Below are 11,176 nucleotides of genomic sequence, written 5' to 3' on the forward strand. Positions count from 1 at the left end.
ATTTTTATTTGCTCTTTTTTTCCCTCTCACCTCCAAAGGATGTTGTCTCAAAGCTGAACTAGTTACTTCCGTCATATCAATGCCAAGAGAAACAAAGACAGAAAGTTAAAATGCTTTGCTCTCACCCTCTGTAACGGACTCCAGGATACTCTTTGAGCGTTGCACACAGGGTGGCTATCTGTTCAGCACAGCGCTCCAACATGTTATTCTTCACATCAGCTTTGAAGGGGCTGTAGAAGTCCTGGAAGGCATCCATTTTATCCAGGGAGAAGACCTGAATAAAGATCATAAGGGTTACAGAGGCTGTAAGCACTAATGACATGTGGATATTTATGCTGCTGTGCTGGAAGAAATAGCAGCATAAAAGTTTTTCATGGACCAAAAAACATTGGTTTTATGGGTCGTCTGTGAAAACCAAAAAACGTGATTTTGTCCATGTACTTTAAAATATTATAGTTTAATAACACTTATTTTTTACTAAACCGTGTTAAATAAAGCATGTTGGTAGGAATATTATGTGGGATTGAAGCTGCATGACTACGGTTATATTAGTGTATATTAAAATATCATATAATTTCAGGTGCACAGTGACCTATGCAGTCCGCTGCATTAATGTGCAACAAAGAGTTTGCAGGGATCTGTATTTGTGGATGTTTGTGTTTAATTTAATTTCAACAAAAACTTGTTTCCCCTGTCTGATACCGTTTCATTCTTACAAACAGCTCTGTATTTAAAATACATGTAAAAAGATAGAATATTCTACCTTTAATAATAAGAGTCTAGGGAACCCAAAGCAATAATGATAAAGTAACTCAAATACATTTGTTTGTTAACTCATTTTATTTAGTATGTTGCAACTTAAACCATTAACTATGTTGGACTAAAATGCTCTATTGATTCATACTTATTTAAATGGATTACATGTTCACTTTAAAATTAAGTCAAATTAACTTCAGAGTTTCTTATTTGAACAACTTCGATCTCTACTGGAGTTACTCATCCAAATGGAGAAACCGATTGCACAAAATTGTATGAGTCTTATGAACACACCAAACTTTGACTTTTTCCATTCAGTTTTTATTAACTCAAAACTGCAGCTTCAAACATAAATCATGACTGCAAAAGCCATTATCAAATATCACAAATTGGTCTTTTAAAGCTGACACCTTAACAGTATTTATTTATTTGTACTTTTATTCAAATTGTTAAATGCTTTTTGAAACATTGATTTTTGGTGTACATCAGTAAATTAGAATACTGTACAAAGTCAGAATGTCAGTCTTTTTAAAGTAAATTGTTTTAGTTGTCATGAGTCATAGCAATCACAGAAGATGCATTTTGATTAATTATTATTTAACTTGTTCACAATATTCTGATATAATGATGCACACCCACAACAAATGCAAATATAGCTGAACTACAAGAATTCAACACTAATCCATGCAAACAGTAATAATGCAACATTAATGAATGAACTCAAAAAAATCCACAACACTTTCCAGGATAGCTCAGATGCACATCATAGATTAGCCCAAACAAACACACTAGTGTGTCTGTTTATAAGTTATAAGTCTTTCCAAATTGATCCTCAAGCACAACAAACATCTAATGTGGTGAGAAAGGAACTCCTGCAGGATCCTCTTCCTCATCCACATCAATCACCAGAGCAACTGCATCTTCATAGGACTCCTTCATATCCTAAAATGCCACACAGAGTGCAAAATTATTGAGCAATAATATCCCTATCAAAGACGTAAAAGTGAAAATAAATACACTTTATCAGCTACTTTTTAACATTTTCTGTTAAGCTTCATTCCTTATTATCTATTTTAAAATTCTGATGGGCAAATTAGTGTAATCCCCAAGAATAACATACCTTGCATATTTAGAAAATTCCTAAAGATTCCTTTATAAGGGAATTGATAAGGCCAGCCAGGGATGCTCCTCTTTCTGCATGTATGTGGATTTTGTCCTTAATTCTGTTAAATGTTTAAATAGAACTTGAAGGTGAAAAGGTGAATTTATTGTACTATTTTATTGATTTGCAGAAAAATGGGCCATGCTAACCCAGCTGCCATCTAGCATTGCTTAAAGTCAGCCTGGATAAATTTGGCGGCTTATTTGGGGAAATAGTATTTCAAAGCTACGTATCACACAACGTCATGGTAAAATAGAGTTTCATCATTTTAACTACAGTTTTCACTTCTACACCCAGCATATATGCAAAATTGTTTCATGTTTTTTGCCAATTCTCCTCAGCTCTACTGCTAATTTCACTGGATTACCAGTCAGGATGGATGTATATCCTCCTCAGCTGAGAAGAAGACTGGAGGAGCTGATGAAAATATGGACCAGCTTTATGCAAAATAGGTACTTTAAAACACTTTTACTCTATTGTTAACATTATAATTCCAAATTTCATGTTTTTATATATATATATATATATATATATATATATATATATATATATATATATATATATATTCTTTAAAGAAAAAATACTTACCTCATAATTTTCACACTTAAGTTGCTAAAATTCTTTGTTGAAACTTTCCTCTAATGGCCGACAAGTTCAGGGAAACACCTCACCATCGTGTGCAAGCTCAGTGATGTCACCAGAAAGAGGAGTTTATTTCTTTGGTTTGAGTCAGTGATCACAACTTGAACAGTTCAAAGCAACAATACTCAAAATAAATGATTAGCATATGTGTACTTATTGTAAATGAGTTAGAAAATCAAACTGTTAGTTTTGGATCTACTCAAGAGTAACAATTTATAAAAGTTACTCTTACTATTTAGCTGAAATGAGTACAAATAAATAACTTCTTTTTAGTAAAAAGCACTATTGGGATTATAGTGTAGTTTTTACTGCTCCTGAACACACGTAATGCTCTGTCGTCTATCTTTGGTAGTGCTGTTCTGGCTTTTTCACAAAATGAATGACTATGCACAAATCAGCTGCCTTAAGTTCAAAAGTGAGTCAAAAAGGGCAACTCAAACCAATTTTAACAACACATTACCTACTCAGGCAATTACTCTGACTCAGAAGGGCAGTAACTATTCTAATCTTCTGACAACCAAACTTTTCCAAAGTCACTGTCTGGTACTGATGCATTATATTAAAATCCTGCATGAAAACAAGTCTAATTTGAAAGAATATTCCCAAAACAAAACAGACAGCATCTTACACATCATCTCCAGCACAACTGTGCACATAATCAGAGCTCCAAAATATCTACTAAACATCTGTACACAAAGCTGAACTGTTCTACAAGTCCTATTCTCATAACATCCTCTATCATTAATGATAATGTGGATGAATTTTCACCTGCCATGACACATCCCAGTCTGGCCTTTGTCTTACCTGAGACTCGTAGGGCAGGAAGGCTATGTGGATTTCAGTCAAGGCCTTCATGGCTTTGGAGGCGCGGGATTTGGTCAACAGTCCAAACAGGGAGTCTGGGATCGCTGCAAAGCATCACATTTCAATCAGTTATTCTCACCTAAATTTTGAGAAAGATTTCCTTTATTGATTTATTTTCTTGATGCCTAATTAAGTTATATTTGGATTAGAAAATATTAAAAGAGAATATATGCAAATAAATTAGGGCTGTAATGATTCTTCGAATGATTTGAGTACCTCAATCATTAAAATTCCTCCAAGCAAATTATCTGCCTTGAATCTTCATTAAATTATGGTATATTATTTAGCATACCAGTTCTGGTCGGGTGATTGTTTGTGTTGTGCAATGTTCTCACTTTTGCCTAAGAGTTTTTGACAAAATTTAAGTGCTAGCAACACAATGTCCAAATTTCAAGTTCAGTCTGGAGGTATTTCATTGATTTATGAAAATGTCCAGGTTTTATCGTTTTTCAGGGGATCAATAACATAACATTACAGTGTTAGAAAATACAGACTCTGTTACTGAATGGTCTATTAAAGACAGGAAGGCCTTTAATAGACTGTGGCAGTGATCAGGTTATTATAGAAATAACTGATTTAAAGAAACAAATGTATTGTAATCAAATCAAGCCATATTAGTTGTACACGTCAGACTTCTGTCATCTAGAGAAATACTCAGATGACTGTAGGTGTCAGGTGTATCAGAGATGGACAAGAGACTGAGTACAGAGAGCTGGTGGACCGCTTTGTGTCATGGTGGGAAAATGTATCTTTAATGTAAAAAAAAAAAAAGAAACTAAGGAGATTATTGTTGATTTCAGGATTAACAGGGTTAGATCAAACCCTATTTCCATCATGAGAGAAGAAGTGGAGGTGGTTGAGGAATATAAATACCTCTGTGTTCACCTGGACAACAGACTGGACTGTAGACACAACAGTGAAGTCGTCTAAAAGAAGGACAGAGCAGACTGGACTGGTTTGCAGCAAAATGCTACAGATTTTCTATAAGTCTGTTGTTGAGAGCATCATCTCTTCACCTAAAAAGGCTCAATAGTCTGATAAAGAAGGCTGGTTCTGTTCTGGGGTCAAGTGTGCCCACAAAGTGGGCAGTATAAATGAAAGAGTGAAAATTTTTTAATGCATTTTAATCAGCTCATGCTCATTTCTGTATTTCTCTCTCAATTTCAAATGCAATTTTATTTCAATATTTGTTTTGCACTTGATGTTGCAATGGAGATCTTTTTTTTTTTTTTTTTCCAATATTCTTCATGACTATAAGCTTCTGTGTTTGACTATCTGCTCCTGCTCATGGGCCACACTGAAGCCTTAGGATGCATTAAAATGTATATTTTTTTACAGTCCTTCAGCAATGTAAAATAGATAATAAAAACAGTCTTATTAGCACAACAATATGAGGACTATAGTTATTTATAACTAAAGACTCTCAGCCAAACATTTACCACATCAGATGGAACAGAAACAATTTGTATTTGGAGAAGGTTAAATGAACTCACTGTCAGTGAAGAAGACATGGGCTGCTCGGTACCTCGGAGCCTGAGGGTCTCTGAAGTCTTCAATCAGACCCTCAACAGACTAAAACAACAGAAAACTATGTGACACCTTCCAAACTGTGCTGGGAACAGGCAGCTCATCGATATAAAAAGGAGTTATTCGGGTTTCATATAAACATACTTGTATGAACTCAAACAATAAGTTGACACATATCTTCTAATCTTTGATAAATATAAAGACTAGGCTTTAAATAATTGGCTAGTCCTCAATTATTTACCTCATCTGATGGTGTGATTAAGTAGATGGCCTCCATGCTGGGCAGAGGCTCCCGCCGCTTATTTATGTCTTCTACAACTGAAGAGCACAGGCAGTAAAGGTTAAGCCTCGTCACACATCACTCAAATCTATAACTGTATGTGCTGATCTTATTTAAAGTATTCTATCCAACATTTATTATGATACAGTAAGATACTACAATATGCATTCAGGCCTTATGGTTCAGGATAAAGCACTGAAATAATGTTTTATTGATCATCAGAGTCAAGTCAGAGAGGGGCAGTAAAAGCCCACCCTGTGGGGAGAGGAGAGAAGTAATAACTTTATATCCTGGCATCCAGTTCTTGTTTTTAAAGATCTACACAGAAAAAAAAACTGTTCATTAAAGACTAAATCATTAAAGCCCCAAATTATTAAAAAACAACACTCTTACATAGTAACATTGTCAAAAAGTGTGAACTGAATAAAACTTTGAATAGTTTAAATGAAGCAAAATTGATTTCACATATAGAATCAAATGGAGCTTACTGGTGATTCCCTCTGACATGATGTCTGTCATCTTACAGCAGGATGAAACCATCCTCATGCTCAGCTTGTCCACCACCAGGACCTACAGCACAGTTCCACAAGGCAACAGAAGATCCGCATTTCACTTGAGGTCAGACTGAAGGATATTTGATGAAAAATGTGATCAGAGCAGCACAAATACCTTCCATTTTCCTTTTTCTCTTGCCTTCTTAATCACATTGTTCATTATCTCTGTAAAGTCAAGAGACAAAAGGTGAAAACAACAGTAGGAGTTTAAAATTGAACCCACGTTAATTCACCATCATTTGCAATAAAATTAAAAAAACATTTTGCAGCTTTTTACGGTCAACTGCAGAGCTTCAGGACAAGATTAAAAATAAATAATAAATGTATCAAAGCATATTTACAGCCATTTTATGAAACCTTGTGCTTGTGTCAAGTTTATCATAAATGCCTTGTATGGTTCTGGTGGTAAGACTGATTATAGTGTGATCAAGGAAGGTTGGATGAGGTGAAAAGTTTCAGAGACAGAAGTTCATGATGAAGAAGGCCCATTCAGTGGAACCTCTGAAAATTATAGTGTAAAGAAGGACTCCTCATAAATTAAAGAGTATTATGGATAACCCTGAGACTGTCATAGAACAACAGAATGTCTTCAGTAAGGAGGTCCTTCCTGCCCAAAGCCATTGCATGCTCAACAAAATGTTTCTGGATCTTTCTCCAGATTTGTGCCTCAAAACCATCCTGTCTCTGAGGTCTACAGACAATCCCTTCAACTGTATGTTTGGTATATTACCTTTGACATGCACTGGCAACTATGGGACTAGGTGTGAGTCTTTCCGGATCAAGTCCAATCAGATGAATTTTCCTCAGGTGCGCTCCATTTAAGCCGTAGAAACATCTCAAGACTTTTCTACAGAAATTTAATAACTATTTGAAGTCACAATGACTTCATTAGTAAGGAGTTGCATCCATATTTAGAATAGAAATATTTAATTCTCAATCTCATTCCAGCTGTTTTCTGCCTGTTATCAGTTCTTTTCCCCAAATTTCACATGGTAAAATATATTGACAGGACAACTACTAGTTGGTCATGCCACATTCTGGTATTTATGGACAACTGAACAATAACAAGAAGAAAGTTATTGTTGAAAAAAAATGTTGGAAAAATGCAGCTAAATACAGTCCTGGAATAAAACCTTTCAGATGCAGATGTTTACTTTCTAGCAGGATCCACTACACACAACCAGAGCTACACTGAAATTATTTGTATTATTTGGTTACTTAAGTCCAGACTTAAATCCAATTGAAAATCTGTGAAGAGACTTTAAATGTTAAATGTACAAACTGAAAACCCTTGAGCTATGTTGCAAAGCACAATAAGCAAACCTTTCAGTCTTTTTAGACACAAAGCTGGTAGTCAAGCTTCAAGACTTTCTAGCTGTAATTTCAGTGATAAGTAGTTCTACACAGGTCTGATTCAGGGAGATGAATACAAATGCAAGTCACATTTTCAGACATAAATTGTTTACAAAATGGAAATCATGTCTAATTTTCCTTCCATTCCCATGTTACGACCCCTGACCTCTAGAGCTGTCCAGGCTCTTTTGTTTATGCAGGTTCAGCTGTGAGAGCAACACCTTCCTGATTGGCTGCCTGAAAGCTGCAGAAGAGCAGCGACATCATTGGACCAGCAGGGGATTGTCAAGCCAATCAGATGCTGATGAGGCCCACTTGCTCCCTATAAAAGACTCCTGCAACCAATCCAGCTTGTAGGAAGAGATTTTGTTCAGATGCCCCACCTTAATTTGCTTGCTTGCTTGTAACTGTTGACTGTCTTGGGCAATTTTGGAATATTTTGGTTCTGCTGACCTATTTTGTTCTGCAAAGCAGTTTAACTCTGCTTTTGACTACTTATAATCAATCTAGAAGCTTGTGTTAGGGAGGCTTGGTGTGCCCTCTGTGTTCCTTTTGAGTTTACTTTACACTGACTTGTTTTTTGTTTTTTCGTCATTTAATCAAATTGGACTTAACCCTCTTTTTATTTTAGTCCTATTTTGAGTATTAATTGGGTTAAGTTGTACTTTGTTTGTAAAAAATAATTTTAAAGTTAACTTGTTTCTTTTGACACTTTGTTACAACCCCTGATTCCCTACACCTCGGGGTCGTAACATCCCATATTCTACATCATGTTGTTCCAGTGAAATGCATTGAAAGAATATGTAACATTAATCTCTGTGTTAATACAAAACATTTTGACTGATACCATGTGATATGAAGAGTACGATGGAATATTTTGTTAGTGTTGGACAATAAACTGTAAAATTTAATTAGTTCACCTTACTTAAAATATGCAAAGAATTCAGAAAAGTAAGAAAGCAGTAGTAAATCAAGTAGTACATCTGACACAAAATAAGTTAATGTAACTTATTTGTCATGCATTGTGTTAATTGTTTGTGTGTGTGTGTGTGTGTGTGGACTGCTTGATACAAATTTAACCCCACTTAGGATGACTAAGTACCTATAAATTACTACTTATTTTTCAAGTTCACTTAAACCAAATTTCTTGAATGAGTCTTTGCCTCCCTCTCTCTCCTTTTTTCTTTAGGTTTTATTGGCTCTAGTGGCCTTTTCTTGAGACAGGAAAGTGGATAATGATAGAGGGGGAAGACATGCAGCAAAGGTCACCAGTCTGGGAATTGAGCCTGTGACAGCATCCAGGACTAAGGCATCCTTCCATACATGGGTTGTTTTACCTCTGCGCCACCGCAGCACCGCCGTCTCCCACTTCCCAGAATTACTAATTACATCAGCATAAAATATTCTAATAAAATATACAACAAATGTTAATTCACTCTCGACCATCACTGTCGCTTGAGTGTCAGATTTACAGGAATACCAGAAACGCAACACTAAGGTTCCGGCTTGGGATGTCTGCATGAAGAAATAAATGCAAATAATTGTATTAATGGCCAGAAAAAAACATTAAGTTAGTTGACTGGTGATATCTCTAATCATAGGTCAACACACAGTGGTTGTCCTGTCTTTGACAAGCACAGACTGTTATTGTTAGCAACTAAAGTTAGCATAGTGCTAAGAGCCTAGCTCTCAAGTCAGGCATTTGTATTTGGATGCATACAGCATTGTGTCAAAGTACTTTTCAACACAGAAAAAAAGTACAATTATCAAATTGCTACTTTTCTAAATCAATCCAGTTCAAGTGAGTTGGTGAGTTAGAGACTTTTCAACCACCAATTCCAAAATTACTTACTGAAAGTGAGTGTTGATAGTAATTTGATGAAAACTTGCTATCAAGTTACTATTTTCTATTATATACCATGTTTGCATTTACAGTGTTTGGCCACATAACTTCCAAATAAGCAGCCCTGACTGTGGTGGTCTTTAACTGTGCTAAACAACGACTCTCACACCTCAGTGATGACACAGACACTGAAAGTCTTTCTCCAACTGTAGTTGATGCGTTTCCAGCACTGTGTAAGTCCAATCTGTCAGATGGAGAATGAAGAGACTCAGTAGGAGGGATCTGCTGCAATCACTCCACTAATCTGCTCCCAATCCTCTTACCAATCCCTGCCGCTATTTCTGTTCTCTTTCTGTGTCAGTGGGTGTGACGTCACATGTAAACAGCCTGGTTCTAGCTTACACACACACTAAAAAACACAGAACACTAGAGTCATCCAATAGGGAAACACTATGAATATTGCACAAATATACAAATGTAGTATATTTGTATATACTTATTTTTTTTTGTTAGTTGTAACAAAAAGTAGTTCATCTACTTTTTGTTACAACTTGTAGGCATTGTCAAAAATGTAATGACTGTCCCAGCATATCCCTGTATCACATGTGGTATGATATGATAACATGGTGTGCAGGGTATTTATTGGACTATCATACATACAAGCAAAAGTAAGATTTAATTTCCAAGGTGATAATTTTAGTTCTGATCAGATCAACTTTAATGGTTTTCCATAAGGTCCATGAAGAGAGCCCAGCAACTCACAGGAGAAAACTTTTAGGTTCACATATTCATAAATTCTCCAAGTCTATGTCTCACTGCTTTTACATTAAAAAAGCCCTTTCAGTGTGCACTTTATGCTTTAATATTCACACTGAAGATGCTTTCTGAATACATTATGTATTTCAAATATTTTATGTAATTCTGTTAAGTGGGAGAGGGGGATGCTGCAGAGTCCCAACCTCATGACCTCTGCAGTACTGCAATACTAACAAAAAGTAGATGAACTACTTTTTGTTACAACTAACAAAAAAAATTAAGTATGCTGTAAAATTTTAAGTTAGCTTAAAATCTAGTATGTTATAATTGCTCAATCAACAACCAAAGACTAAGGGTTTTTAACTATAAACTACTTAAAAAGAAAATACTGGCCTGAAACAGTTCCTGTCTCCTGCTTTTTATTCGTTCATCTACTCAAACTTTGACAGAAAAGATGTAAAGGAATGATACTTTACTTTTTTCAGTAAAACAAACATAATCATATGCAAGACTATACCGTCAGGCAGAGTGGGATCATGAAAATGAGCTACAGCTCATGGTGCAGTTTAATATAAGCACATGTTAATGCTAAAAACTTGCTAATAAGCGCTCTACTGCTCTGAAAGTAGCTTCATTCTTGAACTGACTACATAGATGAAGCTTTGGAGTCTATGGTTTTGCCTTAACATCTTAAAACTAATTTTTGTGACAAATAAAAAAGTGGCTTACCTAGTTGCTGCTGCTGATGGCACATTGCATTGTGGGTTACCTTGCTGGCCAATCCCTACTGTCATATGTAAACCAATTGCCTCAATAGAATCAATTATTGCAACATAAAAACTAAAGAAGTTATGTTATGTAGTTGAAGTATTGCAAACCTAAAATAACTTGATGAATTTTGCTTAGCTCTACATAAACTAAATAGCCACCTTACTGACTTCTGCTAGCTCAAAATTGTCTCCACTTCAAATAACTGTTAGTCCGTTGGTGCCTTACTCTTAGTACTTAATTTATTTCCTAAAAAAAATTACAATGTCTTCTATACTACATATATTTGTGTAGATTCAGATTCAGGTTACATTCACTTCACCACAGATTTTTTTTTCAGTGTGCTTTAACCCTGCACCACCACAGCATCCCTCTCTCCCACTTCACAGAAATACTAATTACATCAAATATTTGAAATACATAATGTATTCAAAAAATATTCTGTCTGATACAATATACAATAAAGATAAATTCACTCTCATTCTCGATCATCACTGTCATTTGCAGATGTTTTTGTCAGATTTACAGGAATACCAGAAACAGAATACTTTTTGGGACTTTTGCTTGTAGAATAAAATGCACTTAATTGCATTAATGCACCCCCCCCCCCCCAAAAAAAAAAAAAAAAAAAAAAAAAAAGTGTGAGTTGAATAAACCATACTTTAAAAAAA

At 35.3% G+C, this 11,176-nt stretch overlaps 1 protein-coding gene and 1 long non-coding RNA gene across 2 annotated transcripts in view; both read right to left on the reverse strand.

Annotated features, from left to right (window-relative positions):
- Positions 1–114: 114 nt before the first annotated feature.
- The window catches only part of LOC106938081 (syntaxin-binding protein 1-like), a 15,971-nt gene continuing 4,909 nt past the window's right edge, over positions 115–11,176 (reverse strand). The window contains exons 2-7 of the mRNA XM_015019912.1: positions 5,901–5,950; positions 5,720–5,801; positions 5,193–5,269; positions 4,918–4,996; positions 3,365–3,468; positions 115–274 (exon numbers count right to left, since the gene is read on the reverse strand). Of these exons, the coding sequence (XP_014875398.1) occupies positions 122–274; positions 3,365–3,468; positions 4,918–4,996; positions 5,193–5,269; positions 5,720–5,801; positions 5,901–5,950 (545 nt within the window). The 3' untranslated portion in view covers positions 115–121. The remainder of the gene's footprint in view (positions 275–3,364; positions 3,469–4,917; positions 4,997–5,192; positions 5,270–5,719; positions 5,802–5,900; positions 5,951–11,176) is intronic.
- On the reverse strand, positions 879–3,355 carry LOC106938082 (uncharacterized). The gene is made up of 2 exons (XR_001422532.1): positions 2,507–3,355; positions 879–1,698 (listed from the first exon to the last, which is right to left on the reverse strand). It is a non-coding gene; the product is annotated as an uncharacterized LOC106938082 (long non-coding RNA).

This window comes from Poecilia latipinna, unplaced genomic scaffold (genome assembly GCF_001443285.1).
Source record: "Poecilia latipinna isolate Pla-1442-1.1 unplaced genomic scaffold, P_latipinna-1.0 Scaffold2504, whole genome shotgun sequence".
NCBI lineage: Eukaryota > Metazoa > Chordata > Actinopteri > Cyprinodontiformes > Poeciliidae > Poecilia > Poecilia latipinna.